The 24,651-nt window shown below is 43.1% G+C and overlaps 2 protein-coding genes across 2 annotated transcripts; both read left to right on the top strand.

The window, feature by feature from the left end:
- Positions 1–6,873: 6,873 nt before the first annotated feature.
- On the top strand, positions 6,874–8,928 carry WFDC11 (WAP four-disulfide core domain 11; the record flags this gene model as incomplete). The annotated part of the gene is made up of 3 exons (XM_079783432.1): positions 6,874–6,979; positions 8,005–8,147; positions 8,911–8,928. 3 exons carry the CDS (start codon positions 6,874–6,876, stop codon positions 8,926–8,928), a joined length of 267 nt encoding a protein of 88 aa, XP_079639558.1.
- Positions 8,929–19,313: 10,385 nt separating this feature from the next.
- On the top strand, positions 19,314–20,874 carry WFDC9 (WAP four-disulfide core domain 9; the record flags this gene model as incomplete). The annotated part of the gene is made up of 2 exons (XM_079783433.1): positions 19,314–19,398; positions 20,729–20,874. 2 exons carry the CDS (start codon positions 19,314–19,316, stop codon positions 20,872–20,874), a joined length of 231 nt encoding a protein of 76 aa, XP_079639559.1.
- Between the last annotated feature and the right edge of the window lie 3,777 nt (positions 20,875–24,651).

Here is a 24,651-nt window from a genome sequence, read left to right on the forward strand (position 1 = left end):
CTGTTTATACATGATTTAATCCTGGTAGGATTTGTGTTTTTAAGAATTTGTCCATTTCATCTAAGTTATTTTATTTGTTGGCATTAATTATTTCTAGCACACTCATAATCTTTTAAAAATTTCTTTGGAATGGATAGAAATGTCCTCACTTTCATTTCTGATATTAGTAATTTGAGTAGTCTCTTTTTTTCTTAGTTTATTGAATTAAATCTTTGTCGGTTTTGTCTATCTTTTCAAAGAAAAGATAGAAAATTGAGGCACAGAGTGGATAAGCAATGTCCCAAAGTAAGTGGGAACTAGGATTTGAACCCAATTTTTGGCTTTATTGATTTTCTATTTTGTTTGTCTCTGCTTAATATTTATTTTTTCCCCTGCTAGTTTTGGGTTTAATTTGTTTTTTTTTTTTCTAGTTCAAATTATAAAGTTAAGTTGTTCATTTAAGATCTTTCTTGTTTTTATTCACTTATTTATTTTTAAAAATAGGTTTTTATTGATTTCAGAGAGAGGAAGGAAGAGGGAGAGAGAAACATCAATGATGAGAGAGAATCATCAATTGACTGCCTTCTGCATGCTCCCTACTGGGGACCAAACCCCCAACCCGGGCATCATACCATGACCTCCTGGTTCATAGGTAGATGCTCAGCCACCCGGGCATGATCTTCCTTGTTTTTAAATGTTAGCATTTATAGATATAAATTTTCCTGTTAGTACTGCTGTTGCTGTGTCATTTTTGTTTGCATTTATCTATAGGTATTTTCTAATTTTCCTTGTGATTTCTTCTTTGATCCATTGTCTCTTTAATAATGTGTTGTTTAATTTCAATAAGTTTGTGAATTTTACTTCCATAACTTCTAACTTCATCCCATTGTGGTTGGATGACATCTATCTTTTAAAATCTACTGAGACTTAATTTGTGGTCTAAAAAAATGGTCTCTCCTAGAAAATGTCCCATATGCACTTGAGAAGAATGTGTGTTCTGTTGTTAGGTTGAGTATTTTGTATATGTCTATTAAATATAGTTGTTTTATTTTGTTAGTGCTCTATTTCCTTACTTATCTTCTGTCTAGTTATTCTACCTATTATTGAAAGTAGGTATTGAAGTCCCCAGTTATTTATTGTAGAACTGTCAATTTCTTGCTTCAATTCTGTTAATTTTTGCTTCACATGTTTTGATGATTGCCATTAGTGCACAGGTGTTTATAATTGTTACTGAAGCCTGGTGCACAAAATTCATGCACTGGGGAGGGGGGTCTCTCAGCCTGGCCTACGCCCTCTCGCAGTCCAGGAGCCCTCGGGGGATGTCTGACTGCCAGCTGTGAGCCCAGCTTCTGGCTGAGTGGCTCCCCCTGTGGGAGTGCACTGACCTCCAGGGGGCAGCTCCTGCATTGAACATCTGCCCCCTGGTGGTCAGTATGCATCATAGTGACTGGTTGTTCAGTTGATTTGCATATTAGCCTTTTATTATATAGAACATCTTCTTGCCATATTGAACCTTTTATTAAGATAGAGTGTTCCTTGTCTCTTGTAACATACACACACACACACACACACACACACACACACACACACACACATATATTGTTGATTTTAGAGAGAGAGCAAAGGAGAGGAATGAGAGAGAATCATTGATCAGCTGCCTCCTGCACAACCTCTAATTGGGATTGAGCTCAAAACCCAGGCATGTACCCTGACTGGGAATCAAACTGGGGGCCTCTTGGTGCATGGAGTGATGCTCCAACAAACTGAGCCATTAGGCCAGGGTATTTGCCAATCTCTTTTGATTGGAGAATCTAATCTATTTACAGTTAAAGTAATTGCTAATAAGGAGGGACTTACTTCTGCCATTTTGCTATTTGTTTTCTATATGCCCTATAGCTTTTTTGATTAGATGGATATACACAAAAGTGTTAACACAGGGTGACAAAATTAACAAGAGCTGTTATTATCCCCACTTTGCAAATGAGAAAATTGAGGCACAGATTGGATAAGCAACTTCCCAAATTAAGTGGGAGCTAGGATTAAGTCAGTTATAAATCTCCATGTTACGTGACCTTTTCCAAGCTCTCTTGGTAGAGCTCTCTCTTTTCACCAGTCCAAAAGCTGCAAGTCATTGATAATGTAGTGTTCGGTTGATGCCAGCAGTGGAGAAATTAATCTAGAGATGGATGGGACTTTACAAAAGTCATCACACAAATGTTGGAGGAAAATAGATATACAGATCCTCCCCCACCTCCACAATCACCCAAACTTCCAGGAAATGTATGTGTCGGGGAAGGGGAAGCTCCTGCAATTCCACAGTGCTCTGCTTCTGCCTATATTACCTGCAACAAAAAGCAAGAAACAAGTACTCCTTAAATAGGAATTCAGTGACTACCTGTACGCATCCAGTTTATGGCCCGGGGCAGAGCTCATGGCTCTGCCACTATCAGAACCATGATCACAATCTGAGTCTTGGAAATCTGTTCTGCTCATTGTCCAACCCCTGTGCAGGGGCTCTGTGGTTCCCAGAGGACAGGAAGAACTGTCAGTGAAACAATCACCAGCATTTCCGACTTGAACATCTTCAGAGGTAGGTGGGTATCAGAGTACCGGGGCTGTGAGTATAAGCCTGCAAACTCTCTTGTTTGTGGCTTGGTTGGATGACTTCCTTTTTTAAAAATTAATCTCACCTGAGGATATTATTTCCATTGATTCCTAGAGAGAGTGGAAGGAAAGGAGGGGGGGGGGGGGGCAAGAAGAGATAGATAGATAGATAGATAGATAGATAGATAGATAGATAGATAAACATCAATGTGAGAGGGACACATCGATTGGTCGGCTCCTGCACAAGTCCTGGGCCTGGGATTGAACCTACAACCCAGATACATGCCCTTGACTGAGAATCAGACCTAAGATCCTTAGGTCTGTTGGGCCAACCACTTAGACACACAGGCCAGGGAGGATGAGTTCCCTTCTTTTCAAATCTAGTTCTCAGATCATGCCAACACTATTCCTCCATAGAAGAAATTATATGAGAAGGTATTTAGGGGTAAATTCTTAAAGTAGGTGAATCTGAACAAATGGTATTCAGATGCTCTTTGTACTATTCTTACTCTTATAACTTTGAAAAATTTTCCAAAATTTTAAAAAAAGTTAAAGACAACCCATCTAAAGTTTCATGTGCCTCAAATTTTATATTTTTACACATGCCAAGAGAAGAATAAGTTTAACCTTTCTAAAGAGTTTTGAACCTTTTAAAATGTCTCCAGGTGATGTGCCTGCTTTTGAGCATTTGGGGGATTTCAACCAATGCATGTAGGTTATGTTCTGCTTGGTTGAAAACACCAAAGCAAAAATAAAGACTTGGTCACTTGCAGGGAAAGACAATTACTCCATTGTGACTGTATTGCTCATAGTATCCAGACTTCTTTGTCTTTGCTTCTTTTCTTCCTTTCTGTTTGGCTTAGTCATGTGAAGCACCAGGTTGGGAGTGAGAGAGGACTGGGGAAATAAATTTTTTTTAGAATATGTTTTTATAGATTTTTTATAGAGAGAGGAAAGGGAGAGGAAGTGAGAGATAGAAACATCAATGATGAGCCCTAACCAGTTTGGATCAGTGAATAGAGCGTTGGCCTGCGGACTGAAGGGTCCCAGGTTCAATTCTGGTCAAGGGCATGTACCTTGGTTGTGGGCACATCTCCAGTGGAGGGTGCGCAGGAGGCAGCTGATTGATGTTTCTCTCTCATTGATGTTTCTAACTCTCTATCCCTCTCCCTTCCTCTCTGTAAAAAATCAATTATATATATATATATAAAGAAACATCGATGATGAGAATCATTGATCGGTTGCCTCCTGCATGCCCTCACTGGGGATTGAGCCCAAAACCTGGGCATGTGCCCTGACTGGGAATGGAACCAGTGACCTCTTTGTTCATGGGTTGACGCTCAACTACGGAGCCACACCAGTTGGGCAAGGAAAGGAATTGTTTTGAACACTACTCAGCCTCCTGCTTCAGAACCCCACCTCTTACCACCAGTGAGCTGCCTAAAATAATTGCCATCAGTTATCTTGCATATTGTTCCAAGTCCTAGACACTCTCTTATTTTTTCTCCTTCACACTGATCTCCATCTATTATTGTGTATTTCTTTGATGTATCTTGTTTATTGGGTGCCCCCTTTCCTAGAATATAAGCTCTATGGGGGGGGGGTGTTGCCTTTGTTCATTACTGTATTCTTAGTCCTTAGAATAGTAGTAACTTAGTAGAAGTATTTGTGAGTCAAATAAATTTAGGACAGGTGAAAAAAGGATAGAATCTCACTCACTCAGCAGACTTAATTCCAAATAAGTTAAACAGTTTTTAAAAATGACCACAATTAAGTCAATGAAATAAAATGACTTCCACTCTTCTGTAGAAGAAAAGAGACTAAGTTTAATAATAATAATAGCCAACATTTATTTTTCATATTCTGTATGCCTATTCATATATCATATGTATAGTGCTTCATATATTCAATTTTTGCAATGTGGGTACTAATGTCACCCCCATATTACAGATTGGGAAAGCTAAGGTTCTGAGAAGTTAAGTGTTTGGTCAATCATCTATACTAATAAAAGTCTAGGTGGTCCTTGCATGCGATGTTGTCACAAGATGACTGCCACAAAGATGGCTGCCACAAGATGGCCACCACAAAATAGCTACCACAAGATGGCCACCACAAAATGGCTGCCACAAGATGGCCATGCACACAGCAGAGGTGGGGCTTGGCAGCTGCTCTGCGTGGTGAGGACTGGGGGTCCTGCGGCTCCACCCAGTGCAGAGGAGGCGGGTTGTGGCAGGGGAGGGCAGTTGTGGGCGACCAGGCTGGCAGGGGAGGGCAGTTGTAGGCGACCAGGTTGGCAAAGGAGGGTAGTTGTGGGTGATCAGGTTGGCAGGGAAGCAGTTAGGCATCAATCAGGCCGGCAGAGGAGTGGTTAAGGGGCGATCAGGCTGGCAGGCAGAAGCGGTTAGGGGCAATCAGGCAGGCAGGCAGGTGAGCGGTTAGGAGCCAGTGGTCCCTGATTGCGAGAGGGATGTCTGACTGCCCTGTGGGATCGGGCCTAAACCGGCAGTTGGACATCTCCCGAGGGGTCCCAGATTGGAGAGGGTGCAGGCTGGGCTGAGGGACACCCCCTCCCCCATACACAAATTTCATGCACCCGGACTCTAGTAACTCATATTAAACTAAATGTGTTGTGGTTTGGTTTCAAGCCCAGGTCTCTCCAACTCCAGTGCCCACATTTTGTTCTTTGTCCTTTACTATCCTGACAGTCTTCAGTGTGGTAACAAGTGGGGGAGAATTTTCCTCCTATGGTGAGATAAGATGTGTATCCTATGGGTAGAATAAACTGATTTCAATAGAGGAAGAACTGGTAACAACTATCTAGGGTTCAAGATAGGCAGTATTATTTTCCCAGGACTTCCAGATTGACAAATTTGCATTTAACCAAATTTTATTGGCAAAAAAGTTCCCAATGACATTAATTTTTTCCCCTAAGGGAAGAGAAATTACAAATTGTTAGGTGTCTTATGATTAATGGGAAAATATCAATGATATGCATATGCATAATATGTTGTGAAAATATTCGTGGGAGACTTGTTCTTTGTCTCAAATTTATTCAGAAGAGATACTTCTTTCCCTGCCTCTGTAGGAGAGCTTGGGTATAGAACTCGACTTTTCTAGACACTGCCTACATTTACAGCATATATAAAAGCCTAAGCCCATGCAATAGTTAAAACACTCAGCTTGCATTAAAATTGTGGCTTTCCCCCACATCTAGAAATCTGCATTTGGGGAAGAGAGTGGTCAGTTTCCTCTCTCTCTCTTCTCCTGCAGTTGGCTAAGTGCCATTTTGGAGGTGGAGGAGGAAAAAGAGGTAAGGGAATGTAGACAGTTCTTTCTGGCTGGTCTAATGGATCTGGCCATTTACTTTCTACTTCCTTCTGCTGAGGTCACGTGGCCCTCCCAGGCAGCATGCCTGGGATAATCTGGCACAAATCCACACTGGCTTTCTTGCATTTGCCCTGTCAAGTTAGTGCAAGCTGTAGCCTCTTTCTTATAGCCATAGGTCACTTCCGCCAGCCTCTTAGGCTTTTGTGTTCTCAGGTGTGACTCAGACACCTGTCTTCTCTGTCTCCACAAACGCTTGGGGCACATAGAAAATTCAGTGGGAGGTATCGTTCAAGCCTTTTTGGTGACTTGGAATTAAGAGAGCACAATGTTCTTTAAAGAAAATCTGCTCAGAGATCTCCTCCAAAAAAATATGTCAAAATCCTGACAAAACAAGTAAAGGTTTTATGAGTCCCTTAACCTCTTTGGACTATCTTTCTCTCACTTTTCAAAAGTCCTACAAGTTGATTTGTCTCACAGGTCTTGGCCAAAACTTTCATTTTAAGTCATGTTACAACTTTTTAAGTAAAAGTCAAGATATGGAATAGCAAGCTTGATATGAATTCAGTTTTACAAAAACAATTCATATATATATAAGACAAAATAACATATGTCAATATAGGGGATTACTGAAACTATCTCATTGTCTCCTTTGTACTTTTTTAGTGTTTTAAGACTTTATATGCTAAATTTGAATGATCTTTGACTCAAGGAAAGGCAACACATTTGTAAATTCATTTTTTCTGCACGGGAAGGCACAGACTGTGAGTTGGCCTTTTAGCAGTGCTTAGCTGACATGTGTACCTGTTGTTGGATGGGTAGAGAGCAAAGGGGAATAATTAGAAGACAAAGTGTAAAGAAATTTGATAAGCACTTCATCTTGCTTTACAACTCTATTTATATCTCCTGATCTCTAGCAGCAACTGACAAGGAAAAAAATTCCTGACAATATATATTCAGACAAGTATGGTCAGCATCATGAAGTTCTGGACACCTCTACTCATGGCATTCCTGTATATGGTGCTACTGTCTGTGCTGGGAGAAATTAAGCAAAGATCAACATTTAAAACAAGTAAAGGTTTTAAGAGTCCCTTATAGGGACTGGGGTGATGAGGCTGGGTTGGAGACAAAGGGTGGGGGATTGTTGTGCTTGTTTCTGGACAAGTGAAGTGGTATTATTGTGTTTGATTCAGGTCCTACCTTCCCTGGGTCATGTATTAGAGAATCACAATGTTTTTATGCACAGAGATCTAAGAAATTCCCAAGTTGAGGTCCTTTAATGCTTCCTCTTCCAACCTTGAAAGTATCAATGAGTATCTGTCCCCTTTTACATATTTCATAGGTTAGGGGATATACTATTTCCCCTGTCAGGCTAACTTTGAGGAGGGAGCACCAATACAGAGTTGCTATATCTTCCCATACTTTCAGAAGCTCTGTGTCCTAGCTATGTGTACTTTCATGAGTAGTACCAAATGGGTATTTCTTAATATATACCCTTTGTTTTAGTGATAGGATCTTTCAGAATGTGAAAAAAATAGAAAAGAGACATGAAATATGAGTCCTTAGTAGGGCAAAGTTGGGGGTCATATAATAAGAAAGAGGAATCAATGGAGAAGACCAAAAAATAGAGTGAGAGAGAAGAATTTGAAAAAGGGCTGAGTTATTAAAGTCAGAGGGTCAGCAAAGAGGGGAAGAAAAAAGGAGAGAATCTGCTCTTTACTCTCCCTGGTCTAGCTTCTCACATTATGAAATAGGCATGGTAGTGAGGCTAGAGGATATCTCAGGCTATGAGATCTTCTGATACATAAGTGTAGATTTTATAGGAGAGCACATACAGGCTGAAAGTACACTGAGTCCTATCTCTAGGATGCTCACAGAGGGTCCAGAGAGCTGCAACACAGGACCTGTGGGAGCAGAGAAGGCAAACATATCAGTGAAGATGCAATGAGGAGGGTCAGGAAGGAGATTTTTTTGTAAGGCAGATACCATAGATACCTTGCTAGGAACTTGGGCTTGGATTCTCAGAAGGGTTGTTAAGCTTATGAAGGGCTTCTCTTCCCATGCTTGCTAACTCTTACAGTTTCATCTCAATTTTAGGGGATAAAACGTTAATTGAGGAGTGCTGGGGAGATCCAAACATCGATGACTGTACCAAGAAGTGTTCTAAAACCTTTATATGTGTAAGGGTAAATTACACATGCTGCTGGACCTATTGTGGAAACATCTGTTGGAGAGCTAGAGTGAGTTGGGAGATGTGTCTTCAATGATACACTCTTCTTGATGTTGTTATTCCTAAAGAGAGGACTGATGTACCCCAAACCCTAGGCATAAAAGTAGCAGAAGAAAATATCTCCTAAACCTGGAAAGCAATTCACTAGCAAATAAACCAAGACATCAGGTTGGGACACGTTGCTTCTTTCATTATATAAGCAATGCCTGTGCTCTCAGTATGTTATGCAACAGTTTGCTTTTTTCCTAATTTTCATCCAGATTTCTTTTGTTGTTGTTGTTAATCTTCACCTGAGGATATTTTTCCATTGATTTTTGGGGAGAGTGTAAGAGAGAGGGAAAGACAGAGAAAAACATCAATGTGAGAGAAACACATTGATTGGTTGTCTCCTGCATGAGCCCTGACCAGGACCCAGGCTGGGAGGAGTTTGCAACCAAAGTACATACTTTTGACCAGAATTGAACCCAGGACCCTTTGGTCAACAGGCCAACGCTCTAGCCACTGAGCCAAACCAGCTAGGGCTCATCCAGATTTCTAACCATTGCCTCCATAGTCATGCCTTTCAATGAGTCCTTTGTCTCAGCCAGGCCTCACATTTCTACCCTTCTCTGTTCAATCAACTAATACCACACTTCCTACCCACTCTGGAGTGCACAATTCCTATTGTTACATAAAGTACATGTTCTGGCAGATGGGTAATATTAAGCTTGGGAATAAATGCTTATTTCTCAGAGCTTCATAGCCTCTTAACATCTACCCTTTCTCTCTTGCAGAAAACCTATGAAAGATAGCCAAAATCATAACCTCTTACCCGGGATACCAGTCAGTTCTCACTGAGGGCTGGGCAGGAGCAAATTCTTGACAAATAAACTCATTTACCAACAATGGCCATTGGCTTTTTTTTTTCTTTTCTATTTCATTCCACTACTCTTGATTGCCTTATTAAACCCCCCAAATAGTTCTTATTCTACAGTGTACAGAAGCTTCCAACACTTCCTTCCCCATCTGGTTGCCTTAGAACTGATAGGCTAATCTTTTAGAGTACTCCCATCTGCATTGAGCATGTCTAGAGCATGAGAAGGGAACAAATAATGCAAAACCCGTGGAAACCATGAGACTAAGTGCTCTGAAGGCTGAGATTTAATAGTATGCAGACCCAGATCATGACAGATTTTGCATTTGCTTCTTCCTCTGCCTTCATAAGATTCAAGGTCTTCTAGGGGTTCTCACTCTTCACTCCGCCTAACACGGAGGCCCACAGTTGTTCAATAAGACAGAACAGGCAGTGATGTCCAGGTATAGTCTCTGAGTTCCATGGAGTAGGGTGACGTGTCCAGAGAACTCTCTGGAACACAGGTCAGGGCACCAGTTATCACAAGGAAGAACAACTGTTTCCAGTATAATTCATGGTACACGGTGCTCACGCCAGGGGCACAGAATAGGTGAGCCTGGCACCCATAGTGTTCCACATGATAGGGAGCTCTGGACTTGGACGTGGGAGGTCATTTGTTATGTGAGCCCTGGCGGGTAACCTTGCCTCTCTTAATAGTCTCTCCGAGGGTGTTTGAGGCATGGCCAAGCACTGGGAAGATGCTTGGAGGGTGAGGTTATCTGAGAAAGAACCAAATAAGAATTTCTGTAGAGTATCCCTTACCATCTACCCACTCCGGTGATGTCTGTGCTGGTGGTTGGTCATGACCTCTTTCCCAAGGCCCCCTTGCCCAAGAGCAGCTCTTAGTACAGATGGAGAAGATCCTAATACCAGGAGCCCTGTGATGCTTCTGAGGTGGGTCAGAGGCTCTGGCCTGATGGAGGCAGATTTCCTCCTCGGATGTCTCCTGCATTGATGCCCAGCAGGAAGCACGGGACTGGAGTGTCACACTGCACACCTGCCTCCAGCATGGGCTGCCTGCCTGAGTTCTTCACACTTGATGCCAAGTCCCGATTGGCCATACAGGACTCAGTTCCTGGATCTAGCTCCAGCGCCATCAGTAGATGAGTGGATAAAAAAAGCTGTGGTACATATACAACATGGAATACTGTGCTGCAGTAAAAAATAAAAATAAAAAAGGATGTCTTACCCTTTGAGACAGCATGGAGGGACCTGGAGAGTATCATGCTAAGCTAAATAAGCCAGTCAGAGAAAGACAAGTATCACATGATCTCACTCATAGATGGAATCTAATGAACAAAATAAACTGTTGAACAAAATAGATCCAGTGACAGAGAAGCATGGAACAGACTGTCAAATCTCAGAGGGAAGGCGGGGATGAGTGGGCGGGTGGGGAGAGATCAACCAAAGAACTTGTATGCATATATGCATAACCCATGGACACAGACCGTAGGGTGGTGAAAGCCTGGGGCAGGCTAGAAGGGGTCAATGGGGAAAAGGGGACACATATAATACTTTCAACAATAAAGATTTAAAAAAAGAAGTGAGCAAACAGGGAGCTCAGAGGAAACACACTTCTCTAGACATATCATGAATGGCCTGTCACTCTCTTCGGCCTTGGGCATGTCACTTAACTACTCTGGGATTCATTTTCTTCATTATGAAGAGATAGTTACCTGATTTTTACAAGAAGAGGGAGAAGAAAAGGGACAGGGATGGGGCAAGTTAAAGAAAAGGTCTCCTTGGGGGCCTCAGACACCGTGCCCCAGGGTTTAGCCTCCGCCTAGCTCATGGTTAACTTGGCCCTTGTGACTCCAGGGTGAGGATGTTCTCTTTAGCACTAGGGGATGCCACCATGAGCAGTTTCTCCCCCTGGGAGTACTGGTTCAGTGAGCAGAACAACGAGAGAGCTGAGCCTCCGCGGGCCTGGGAGGAGTGCGTGGGCCAATGGGAGAGAGAGTAGAGAAGCATGACAAGGGGAGAGGGACCAGGGACCAGGACCCAGAGGCGGGGGGCATGCTGGGGTCTGCAGTGGGTTCTCAATAATTACAAGCACTAGGAATAAAATAGGCAGGTCCTAGGGCAATTGCTTTGGTTTGTTTGCCAGAAACAAGACATACAGACAGGAGGGTAGCATTGCTATTGACAGTTCTGTGCCTGAGATTTGAGGTCTTTGTTCTTTGGTGTTAAATGAAGGGCTGGAGGAGCAGGATGCACAGCCCAGCCCCCTCTCCCATTCAGAGAATGTTCATGCAAATTCTCCCACAGAAGCTTAAACAGCATATGTTATTTGCTTGACAATCTCGGTCTTGTGTACAGGTGCGTCTGCACAAATATATCTTGAATCTCTTCTCACAGATCTGGATTTTTTTGGGTGGCGGTGGCTCTGTACCTGAAACAGCAGAAGCAAGGTCAATAGACCTCCCCCTCACCCCCACCCCCCCGCCGCTCGGTCCTCTCCCCCCCACACCCCGCCACAGAGCACCCTTTGAAAATGAATAGCCTCCTTCAAGACCCAAGACACATTCCACTCATGACATTCTTAGACTTTTTAGGGATCTCACTTTCTGCCCCTCACCTGGTGATTGATAGTATCTTCAGTTCATTACCTCCATTCTCCACCAATAGAGATCAATGCCTGGGCTTCCTGGACCCTCTCCGTACTTCTGCAGCCAGGACCCTGTCTCTCATGTTAGTCATGGCCTTGGTAAAGTTACCCCATAGAATCTACACTCTGACTCTGAGAACTCAGAGCAGTCTAAGACATCTGTAACCCCTCCCCATACTGTCCAGAATTTGCAGAGTCCAGAGAAGATTTACTTGCCTCTCCACCCTCTCTCTCCTCTTGTCACTGTCTGCCCCTTCCCTCCAAATAACATTTCCCTTTCACTGTCATTATCCTGGTCCTCTGATAATAATTTTAAGTTGATCTTTTACATCCCAAAATTTGCTTTCCCCATGTCCTTTAACTCTAGACTTACTCCCATAAACATCTCTGGATGTTGACTGTGACATATGTGCATAAATCAAAGATTTTACTGTTTTACTGTCTGACTCTCAGCTCTGTGCACCTTTCACTATTATATGCACCATATGTCTCTGGACTTTGAGAATGGAGAATAAAAAGATGTAGGTTGCCCTCCACCCCCATCACTAGTCCCAGGGCACACCGTAAGGGGGCTGGAGGGCCATGAATTGGAAGGACCCAGAGTCTTCAGAGTCCTGTGGTCAGAGCTGGATGTGCTGAAAGGTTCAAGTCCAGGTCGTCCTTAGCTGGACACAGCTCCTCCTTCCCCCTCCCCATCCCAGCCCCCCAGCCCATCACCTACTCTGCATCTTGTTCCTATTACGGTGCCCTCCCTGGGCCTGCAGCAGCAAAACACAGAGAAGCAGGATGGGCAGCAGAGCCTGGGTGGGCATGACTCTGGCCAGAACAGTGGGCTCTCCGTCTGACACAGACTTTCCTGGAAGCTGGTGTGTGGAGGGAAGGTAAGAAAGAGCAGGTTATTCTGGGCTCCTCCCTGCCTCCACTGGCCAGGCCAGGGCAGGGCAAGGAGTCCTTGTGTCCTCCCCTGTGCCTGCCCCTCCCCATAGCCTGTTCTATGTGGGATTTGGGCTCCTGCAGACACTGCCCTTCCTGTCACATAACTAACCCTCTCCTTTTGTAAGCAGAACTTTTTTTCCTGAAAGATGTAATCTATTTCTATTTTTTTTAATTATAAAATAATTTACAGAAAAATATATAACTTAAAAATGATGATAATCTCATTGTGTAGATTTAACCTGTGTCTCATTGTATAGTTGATCCTGAACAACATAGATTTGGATTGCACAGGCCCACTTATCCTCGGGTTTTTCCATAAATACTGTTGGCCCTTGGGTATCCTTGGATTTCTCATCTGCAGCTTTAAGTAACTGTGAATTGAAAACAGTATTTTTGCATTTCAAACACAGAATAAAAAAAAATACTGTTTTACATCTACCATTGGTTGAATCTGTGGATGCTAAGGGCAAACTATGGGGAATCAAATGTAGTAAGTGGATTTTTGAGTGTGTTGGTGTTTGTGCCCCTAACCTCATATTGTTTAAGGGCCAACTGTGTTATCTTTTTAGTTTGTTTGCATATTTAAGATAAACAATTCTGTTTTTCTCACATCTTGAATCACCCACCTGTTAAAAAAATGTATTTTTATTGATTTCAGAGAGGTGGGGAGAGGGAGAGAGATAGAAACATCAATGATAAGAGAAAATCATTGATCCACTGCCCCCTGCACACCCTCTTCTGGGGATTGAACCTGCAACCGGGTCATGTGCCCTGACCAGAATCAGACAGTGACTTTCTGGTTCATAGGGCGATGCTCATTCTCTGAGCCACACTGGTGGGCAGAATCACCCACCTTTTGTTACGCATCTTGTCTCACCCTAATTTAACCATGTAAATGTTTCACAAAACATGGTTTTCCATAATTGTATAGCTCTCGTTTAAAATAAATACCTATTGTCAGGCATTTGTGTTGTAGCCATTACTGATTATCTAGACAATATCATGTTGAGCATTTTATTCATAAATTCTTAATTTAAAAAAATTAAATTTATTGGGGTAACATTAGTTAAGAGTTACATAAGTTTCAAGTGTATCCTATCTAATAAAAGAGTAATGTGCAAATTGACCATCACTCCAACACACAAGATGGCTGCCTCCATGTAGACACAACATGGCTGTCACAAAATGGCCAGCAGGAAAGGCCAGTTGTGAGCCTATCAGGCCAGCAGGGGAGGGCTGTTGGGAGGGACCAGGCCTGCAAGGGAGGGCAGTTGGGGGTGATCAAGCCTGCAGGGGAGGGCAGTTAGGGGTCACCAGGCTGGCAGAGGAGGGAAGTTGGGGGCGACCAGGCCTGCAGGGAAGGGCAGTTGGGGGGGGGGGGGGGACCCAGGCCTGCAGTGGAGAGCAGTTGGGGGGGTACCAGGCCTTCAGGGGAGGGCAGTTAGGCATCAATCAGGCTGGCAGGGGAGTGGTTAGGGGGTGATCAGGCTCGCAGGCCGAAGCGTTTAGGGGCAATCAGGAAAGCAGGCAGGCGAACAATTGGGAGCCAGCAATCCTGGATTGTGAGAAGGATGTCCAACTGCTCGTTTAGGCCCGATCCCAAGGCCCATTTCAGGATGTCTGACTGCCCGTTTAGGCCCAGGGGATCGGGCCTAAATGGGCAGTCAGACATCCCTCAAGGGTCCCAGATTGGAGAGGGTGCAGGCTGGGCTGAGGGACACACACCCCTGTGCATGAATTTCGTGCACCGGGCCTCTAGTAATTCTATAATACATCTGTATATTTCCTTGTGTGCTCACCACCAAAGTCTAGTAGTCTCCTTTTGTCACCACATATATTATGAACCTCTTCATTTTCTTCATCCTTTCCCCATAGATAACCATCATACTGCTGTCTTTATTTATGAATTTGTTTGTTCACTTGTTGCTTTCTGTTTTATATCTTGCATATGAGTGATTTTCCATCTGACTTATTTTGCTTAGCATGATACTTTCAAGATCTACCATGTTTTTGCAAATTTCATCCTTTTGTTTTTTAAATAAGCATGTTTCACTCAACAGAGGATAAGTGTCAGTTTCCTCAAATTCTGTAGGACACTGCATTTTATTTTTTTCTTTATTGATTAAGATATTACATATGTGTCCTTATCTCCCCATTGCCCCCTCAACCCCCACTCATGCCCTCCCCCCCCCCCCCCCGGTGTCTGTGTCCATTGGTTAGGCTTATATGCATGCATACAAGTCCTTTGGTTGATCTCTCCCCCTTACCCCCACCCTCCCCTACCTTCCCTCTGAGGTTTGACTGTCTGATCGATGCTTCTCTGTCTCTGGATCTGTTTTTGTTTATCAGTTTATGTTGTTCATTATATTTCACAAATGAGTGAGATCATGTGATATTTATCTTTCTCTGACTGGCTTATTTCACTTAGCATAATGCTCTCCAGTTCCATCCATGCTGTTGCAAATGGTAAGCATTTCTTCTTTTTTACCGCAGCGTAGTATTCCATTGTGTAGATGTACCACAGTTTTTTAATCAACTCATCTGCTGATGGGTGCTTAGGCTGTTTCCAAATATTAGCTATGGTAAATTGTGCTGCTATGAACATAGGGGTGCATATATCCTTTCTGATTGGTATTTCTAGTTTCTTGGGATATATTCCTATAAGTGGGATCACTGGGTCAAATGGGAGTTCCATTTTTAGTTTTTTGAGGAAACTCCATACTGTTCTCCACAGTGGCTGCTCCAGTCTGTATTCCCACCAGCAGTGCACAAGGGTTCCTTTTTCTCCGCATCCTCGCCAGCACTTGTCATTTGTTGATTTGTTGATGATAGCCATTCTGACAGGTGTGAGATGGTACCACATTGTCATTTTGATTTGCATCTCTTGGATGATTAGTGACTTTGAGCATGTTTTCATATTTCTCTTGGCCTTCCTTATGTCTTCTTTCGAAAAGTATCTATTTAGGTCCATTACCCATTTTTTGATTGAGTTGTTTATCTTCCTTTTGTTAAGTTGTATGAGTTCCCTGTAAATGTTGGAGAGTAAACCCTTATCGGTGATAACATTGGCAAATATGTTCTCCCATGCAGTGGGCTTTCTTGTTGTTTTGTTGATGGTTTCTTCTGCTGTACAGGAGCTTTTTATTTTGATGTAGTCCCATTTGTTTATTTTCTCTTCAGTTTCCATTGCCCTAGGAGCTGTATCGGTGAAGACATTGCTTTGGCATATGTCTGAGATTTTGCTGCCTGTGGATTCCTCTAATATTTTTATGGTTTCCCGTCTTATGTTTAAGTCCTTTATCCATTTTGAGTTTATTTTTGTGTATGGTGTAAGTTGGTGGTCTATTTTCATTTTTTTGCATGTATCTGTCTAATTTTTCCAGCACCATTTATTGAAGAGACTGTCTTGACTCCATTGTATGTTCTTGCCTCCTTTGTCAAATATTAATTGAGCATGGTGGTTTGGGTTGATTTCTGGGTTCTCTATTCTATTCCATTGGTCTATATGTCTATTCTTGTGCCAGTACCAGGCAGTTTTGAGAACAGTGGTTTTGTAATACAACTTGATATCTGGTATTGAGATCCCTCCTACTTTGTTCTTCTCTCTCAGGATTGCTGCAGCTATTTGGGGTCTTTTTTTATTCCAGATGAATTTTTGGAGAGTTTGTTTTAGGTCTGTGAAATATGTCATTGGTATTTCAATGGGGAGTGCATTGAATCTATAGATTGCTTTGGGCAGTATTGACATTTTAATGATGTTGATTCTACCAATCCATGAACACGATATGTTCTTCCATCTGTTTATGTCTTCCTCTATCTCTTTTTTCCGAGGACACTGCATTTTAAATGAGAAGATATTGTTCTAAATTCTGCATAGCTTTCTGCAGGTCCATATATATGATCCAGAACCAGGAAAGCAGGAATCCTGAGAGAAGCCTCCTTGGTACTTGTCAGTGTCTGTGCACCTCAAACAAACCATCAAAAACACCTAAATTCTGGGCCAGACACAGAGCATGAGGCTGATACATGCAAATTCATAATTCAATTATTTAGGTTTGGCACTATTTTCAGTCCCTAGGTCCCCAAATTCTGCCTTTTGTGTCTGTACTGGTCCACCCTCCTCAGCCAAGTCTCTGGAATCCTGGCATATATTTCTTGCTGCTCAAGACACCCAACAAAGCCTGAGGGAAATCACTCACATATGAATATCTCTTGTCTGTATAAAACATACCTGTGGACAAGGTTTGGGAGAAGGAGGTGTGTGCCCTTGGTAGTCCCTGGTCCTTGCCCCCTCGACTCTTCTGTTTTCCAGTGACCTTCAAGTCATGTGTATGCATGCCCAATATAATGCCCCTCTTTGATATCTGGTGAACCAAATCTATCTTTTCTTAAGTCCTTCCTATTTGGTCTCTTTTTATCCACATAAAAGCCACACTGCATGTGGTAGGAGATGATATTATGCTTTAATTAGCAAAGGAGAATCAATACAGAAGAGGGTGAGACCTTCAACTGCCTACACAAGTCAAAGGAAAACAGATATACAGACCATCTTCCACTCCCAACCTATGGATAGACTCATATGCATTAGATAAAGACTCTAGATTGCAGTCTGTTGGGGGTGGCTGCAACCCAGGTACACAATGTTCCTCCTAGTTTGGTAGGAAATACTGCTCAAATCAAAGAAAATCAAGTACTTCTGTATGGGTGATTATTGAAGGAAACAGTTGGTGATATGGCCAACATGTAGTTCCTGGGCGGAACATAAAGATCTGCCACTACCAAATCATTAAGTTCCAGGCCTTTGACCTTTGTTTTTCAGCTCTTCTGACCCTTGTTCCAGGACATAGCCTCCTTTCCCCTTCCCACGTGAGAAGAGTCCAGCTAAAAGAACTGTCAGCCAGTTACTGCAGACACTCAACTCAGAGAGCTTTAGAGGTAGGTGGGGCAAGGGTCTTGAGGCATAAACTTTTATTTGTGGCTTGCTTGGATGAGTTCCCTGCTCAGGTGGTGTCAACATTATTCCTGTGATGTGGGATCATTGTCTCTGTTGTTCAAACAAAACATGGAGATAGAGGTGATATGACCTGCCTGAGGTCCCATAGGTAAAAAGGGCAGAGATGAAACAAGACACCAGCATTCCTGACTCGAATTCAACACTTTCTCTCCTTTAACATTATCTGGAAAGCCCCCAAACCCCGAATTTTGTGGGGAGCTGTAGTTCTGAGTTTTTGTGATACTCAGAGACCTTTTCATTGTCTAGACTTTATCTCAGGATGGCTAAAGAATTCACCCAGAACTCTGTATGTGAGTAGTACTCAGCCTGAGCGGGAGGATGTTTCTCTTCTCTGGGGCTACTTAGTACATCTGAGTTGTGCAAAGAAGGGGTTTGGGCATCCCCAAGTCCTGATAATTCTTCAAGGGCAAGTAGAAACTCAGAAAACTGAACTAAGCATGAGGCCTTTTAAATAGATTTCAAAGCTTTGGACAACTGAGGTCTAGAATGATATTTTTGAATACCAATAAACAGCTTTGGAATTATTGTGTTTCTGTGACTGTGTGCCAGTCTTCCTCCTTCTTTGTGCAAAAGGCAGGTGCCAGAATCCAGAAGCCATCCCAATCCAGTTACCTCAGACCTTCTATCCTCACTTGTAAGTGGTTAACAGACTATCTGCTTTGCACATGTGTCTTGCTCTGTGCTGGTGCCTTCAGAGGATCAGAAGAACACTCTGAGCCACACTCAAGACCTGTCTATGCTCACTGGCTTTCCTGCCCAAAAATTGCAGGTGATTTGTAGGATTTTTGGAAGACTGCCACGCTCAAAGGTAGTTCTTTGGCCTGGAGCTTCACCAATTAAGTTATATCCTTTGATGTAAATGAAACCTAAACACCTTAACTTGACAATTTTCCATCATCAAGCTATGCCAAGGCAAGTTGGCAAGGGTATGGCTTCTGAATGGAGTAGGTTGCAGGTCATATATAAGTGTCTCAGAGTGGTAGCTCCCCAAACCACTGATCTCTTACATTTTGAAGGATTTTCTCTCCCCGATCTTCTTTTCTTACTCTTGTCTCTCCTCAAGTCACCTAAATCCAATTTGCTTCAAAGTCAATGAGTCAGTGATTCACATGCCTAAATCTGGCATTTACACCATCTATGTAGATAAAAGATTTAAGAGTCCCTTGACCAGTTGTTGGCCATCATCTTTTCTCAAGTCCTCTTGAGTAATCCACCTCATCACTCACCCTGGAATCCCTGTGGTAATCTTTATTTTAGGGTCTTGACTAAATTATACCATCTGGTTACGTATGTTCTTAAAAAATCAGTACACTCAATGTGTTCTATTATTCCAATTTCATAAAAATAATGACTATAAGATTAAAGGATACACATATACTGGTTATCTCTGGGTAGTAGAATTCCTAATGCTTATTTATTTTCTCTTTGTATTGTTTTTTTGAATATTTATTGCTTTTTAATGGGAAAAATAGCAATGCATTTAAAAATAATTTGGAAAGGAAGTTGTATGTAATGCGAGATGGGAAAGTAGTCAGGGGAAGCCAATGGTTAGCTTGATATGTTGTTAGGTGCCGGAGGGTGAAAATGAAAAGTAGGAGAAACAATAACACAATATTCACAAGCACTTTCTCTCTCTTTCCTACCCTATTCTCCTTGATTCCTTTTCTACCTCTAGCAGCATTTGGAGAAGACCTGTCTTGTGCCAGAACTTAACCCAGAGACTACCATGAAGCCCTGGGTTCTCCTACTCAAAATGTCCATCTGTGGGATTGTGATGCTCCTGCCTGTGCTGGGAGGTGTCAGGAACTTTGGTGTGTGGTGAGGGAGAAGGGTGTTCTGCCCAGGCCTGGGAAGCTGGCCCCTTGTTCCAGGACATAACTGATTCAGGGCCCAATTTCCAGATTCACCCTTCAAAGGATCAGAACCCTTCTTAAAGCAGAGACATCCAAGAAAGATTAGGTTGGATGTTCCCAATCTGGCATCCCTTCAAGCTCCCTCTCCCAGATCTGAAAATAATATTGGGTATATGGAAAGGCAATGTAGTTTTTGTCTACATTTCATTAGCTCACAGGAAATGATATTTTCCAATGCCAGACCGCCTTGGGCAGCGGAAACACCAGCACAGAGCTTCTCTCTGAGCCCCTATTTTCAGAATCTCTGTGCCTGACCTGAGTGAGCCTTTGATTAATACAAAAAGGGTAATATTTTAACACATTCATTTAGTTTGAGGGGGAAAATCTTTTAGACCAAGAAAAAATAGACAAGAACAAATAAGAAGTCCTTAGTGAGTCAAAGTTTGGGGTCTTTGATAAGAAAATGGGAATAATGAAGGACTGAGAGGGAAGGTTGTGGACCAGTAAAAGATATGGAATTTGGGGAGAGGCTTAATGTTTAGGTGGTATCAGCAGGATGGATCTAGAGCATATTGTGTTCAGTGAAATATGTCAGATCGGGAAAGACAAAGGCCATATGATTTCACTTATATGTGGACTCTAAAAAACAAAATAAACAAACAAGCGGACCAGAAACAGACTCAGATACAGAGAATATTTTGGTGGTTGCCAGATGGGAGGAGGGTTGGGGGGGCGTGGTTTGGGTAAAAAAGATAAAGAGATTAAAAAGTGTAAATTGGTATTTACAGAATGGTCATAGGGATATAAAGTACAGCATAGGGAATATAGTGAAAAATAAAAGTAAACAAGAAGAGAGAACAGAAAGGGGGAAAGGCAGGTTCCTAGTCTCCCCCAGCTCAGTTTTCCATTCTGCAAATTGGGTGTGGAAATTGGAGCCAGAGGATATTACAGATCCTAAAACCTAAGGGTATATGAGAATAGATTTGGTGAAGTGGTGTCAGACATGGTGAGGGTATCCTAGATCCTATTGTTAGGGAGCTTAGGGAGGGCTTGAAGGCCTGCAATGCTATGGGGGCATGTGGAAAGATGGAAGTCACATCATGAAAGATAATCTCTTCTAAAAAGACACTGGCTAGCACTCAAGGAAGGGATTATCTTGAAAGGCAGAGAAATACTTTATGGCTTGGAGCTCAGGTTCCAGACTTTAGCGATTGTTAAGCTTGAGAAGGGTTTCCTCACCAAATTGTGACTGGATAGACCCTGCCAACTCCTATCATCTTGGTTTCAGCTGAAAGGAAAGAAATTAAGCAGTGCTGGGTACAGCCTCCATTTCAGTTTTGCAGCAGAAGGTGCACTAAATTAAACGGATGTGTAAAATCAAATTATACCTGCTGCTGGACCTTCTGTGGAAACATCTGCTTGGACAATGAGTGAGTTGGTTGGGGAGGGAATGTTGGGCCTGGGTATGCTTCCTCACTCCTGTTCAGAAGCTGTGACCTGGAACAGAAGACTGCAGTCACCCAAATCCTTGGTCAAAGAGACAGGCAGCACAAGGCAGTTCCCTCAGGTCTCCACACCTAGGCTGCCACTCACTGCAAAGTAAACCAAAACACCAACATGGGGGCCTCTACTCTTTTTTTTTTTTTACTTTCATTAAGTTCCCCAGAAACATCACCCATCAGTATGTTTATCCTGCCTTTGTCCAAGACCCCAGTTATTGCTGCCTTAGTCTGGCCTCTCAATGGCCCCTTATCTCAGCCCGGCCCAAGGAGACCTGTGTCTCCAGTTCTGCACTCAATTGACAAACCTCTTGGGTGAATTTGCTTAAAAGTGGGTAACTCCTGATCTTACAGAAACAATGTCTGTTCCCATTAACTGGGACCAAAGGTGTTATTAAGGTTGGGAATGAATGTCCACTGGGGATCCATGACTTTTTACCACTTAACTTTTCTCTTCCAGAGAACCCTATAAAACACTGCTAAGGGACTCCCTGGTTTGAGCTGGCTCACCACGAGTCGGGCAAGAGGATGCCTCCAAGGTTTGAGAAGAGTGCAGCCTGGCTCCCTGTTGCAATACCCACGGGTTACTCTCTGTTCTTTCCTTGACTTCTTTATCCTGAGAACCTCTCTGTTCTTTCCTTGACCTCTCTATCCTGAGAAGGCTCAAGTCTTTGCCAAATAAACCGTTATGCCAACCTGAGGGCTCTGCATTTTTTTTTTGTACTCCATCCATGTGACTCCATTTCTCTTATTATAATCCCCAATGGTCCCAACAGTTGTTCCGTCCCATCATGGGAACGAGCAGCCAACTCTCCCTTCAGTGAGACCTAGGTATTAAGCAAGTAAGCCCATGGCTTTAGCAAAAATACACATATTTATAAAAATCTCACGGGGTTAACACAGTAAGCGTTGATCTCATTCACAATACATTTCACTAAGGATGGTCAGTAAACAGCCACATGTACCATTATTCAAGGATACTGGCTCCATCTATCTATAGCTCCACCACCTCTCCCAGGGTCTCCTCTGTATCCCGCCAGCAGATGGGAGAAGGAAGGCAGCATGGAGGTGCAAACAGAAGGTTTTTAAGGGCCAGGTCTACAAGTGGAGTTCATTATTTCCATCCACATTCTGTTGGCCATAATGTAGTCATATGGTCCCACTTATTTGAAAAGGAGACTAAGAAATACTGCTTACCTATATGCCCAAGAACAACAGAAAGGAGAATTTGGGGAGCACATGGCAGTCTCTGAGCAGTCTACTTATGCAAAACCAGACCCCTCAACCAAGATCTAATACCCAGGCCTCTGCATCACTCTGTCCAATTGAACAAGCAGCTCTCCCTCCCCAGGTGAGAAGTTGGCATCTGTCATTAGAGAAAGTGTTTCTGCCCTCAGAGTGGGTACCCTGAGCTTCCACAATCTGCAGTACCCTACGATTCTTGCCAGGTCAGTTCTGTTTTCCTGGGCAGTTTCACCTGGGAAATATTACCCTCGAGATTTCAGGTAATGCAAGACATGCCTTCCTGCCCATTTTGTTTCCCCAGACTGTGACTCATTGTTCTGGGAACTGGGTTTCAGGACTCGTGTTTTCTGAGCTCAAATTCTATGAGGAAGACTTTATGGTGACTGGTTTGTTTGGGGGTGGGAGCTGGATCTTTTCTCAAGGAACCAAAGGGTCACCCAGATGGCTGGGCAGGGAGAGGAAGAAGAGAAATCAATGGAGTGGGTCCTGGGGCCTTGAAGGTGCCGATAACAGTGAAAAAAACACACACAAACCTCTTCTTCTGGGAGATGCTGCTCATGTATTTTTTTCTCAGTTTTATCAAAGTTGAAATTGAAACACTGCACAAAGGTTCCCACGGTGGAGGAGTGTGCAACTAAATGCCAGTTATAGTTGGAATGTCCAATTGGTCATCATTGCAATGCCATCTGTGGAAATGTCTGCATGTGTTTCCAAGAAATTGGTAGGTTCTAGGAAGCATCTTTCCCTCGTCATGAGGTTCTCAAAGACTGTGGACTCCCAAACTTTGGGGACACGGATGGCAGGAGACTATGCCTCCCCAGTCCCAGTATCCAATCCAACCTGGTGACCCCTGCCTCTTCATCCTAGCCCCAGGGTTCCCACTCTCCACTTGCCAAGCCTGCCTCATTTACCCAAACCCCAGGAGGGCTGACATGTATGTCTCTTTGCTTACTGGACTTAAAACACCGTGAGAGAAGCCTTGTGTGGGCATCTCCTAAACCATATAAAGCACCCCTACCCCCAGGTTTGGGAGAATCTGTTATAATTAAAGAAATGTGTTTCTCTACACTGTGGCAATTTGTGGAGAAATTTTCAGAGAGCAGCAGTCCGGACAATAAAATCAGCAACATGGTGCCTGCTGTTAAACCCTTAAACCTTCAGTGAGAGTTGGAGGATACCTGGGAGGCCTTGGAAGACTGTTGTGTGACCTCTAGTAGGATCATCTTCTTGCCCCAGCTGCGGAGGAGGGAGTGGGCCCAGGGCAATGTTTCTTCTACTTACCAAACCTCTTCCCTGAGTGATTATATTGTCAGGTTCAATTTCTTGACAAATAAGCTGTGACAATAACCCAGAACTTCCGGTTCTTCTTTTATAGCTCTGGAACTGCTTGCTGCCCCCTCTCCTCTTTTACCTGAGAGGATAACCCCTGCAGATCTCTTTGCCTTCTTGCCTTTAGAGGCTTGATCTCCTTAGCCAAGATTCCTGGCCTCCATCTCTTTTTGTTTATTGACTGAAATCCTGGGGGAAACTGCTTATATGTAGATGTTCTTATGGCTATAGAAAGCATTGTCCCTTGGAGATCCCTTGGTGCAGCCTTTCTCCTCTCATCTCAGGCTGTGATCCTAGCAGATTCCCACAAGCTGATGCTACTTTTAACTAATCCTTGGAAGTGCAACCTTACTTAAAGGTGGCAGCACCACTGCCCTTGAATTGAAAGAAAATGCCATTGGCCTCCCCAAATTCTCTTCTTAGTCAGTGCCTAATTTGTTACCATTATTTATTCAATCATTTGGGATACAACAGGGACATTTTCAAATGTAAATGCTGCTGAAACCGGTTTGGCTCAGTGGATAGAGCGTCGGCCTGCGGACTGAAAGGTCCCAGGTTCGATTCCGGTCAAGGGCATGTACCGTGGTTGCAGGCACATCCCCAGTAGGGGTTGTGCAAGAGGCAGCTGATCGATGTTTCTCTATCATCGATGTTTCTAACTCTCTATCCCTCTCTCTTCCTCTCTGTGAAAAATCAATAAAATATATTAAAAGAAAAAAAATGTAAATGCTCCTAGAAAGGGTAAGCGACCTTCAGAGGGTTATAGAGAGCCTACCATGTGCCCAGGCTTGTGACAAGGGCCACTCCATGTGAGTGGAGGTGTCACGAACTCTATCTGTTGGCATATAACCCAAGGAAGGGTGAAGTCTTATGACGCAAATAAGTAGAAACCAGGATGGGGCATGCTAAGAAGGGATCAATGGGATATGTGGTCAGTGCTTTAAGGTGTAGAAGACAGAGGAGTTACTATGGGCCATGGGATCAGACTTCCTGGAAGAAGAGATGCTTGGTCCTACCTTGAGGGATGATGAGAAACTGAGATACCTAAAAGGAAAAGTTATTTTTCCTCCTTGACAGAATCAAATATAGAGGTTGTGAACAAGGTTAGATCATGAATTTGGTACTAAGCTCTATGACC

This window comes from Cnephaeus nilssonii (assembly GCF_951640355.1).
Source record: "Cnephaeus nilssonii genome assembly, chromosome: 11".
Taxonomy (NCBI): domain Eukaryota; kingdom Metazoa; phylum Chordata; class Mammalia; order Chiroptera; family Vespertilionidae; genus Cnephaeus; species Cnephaeus nilssonii.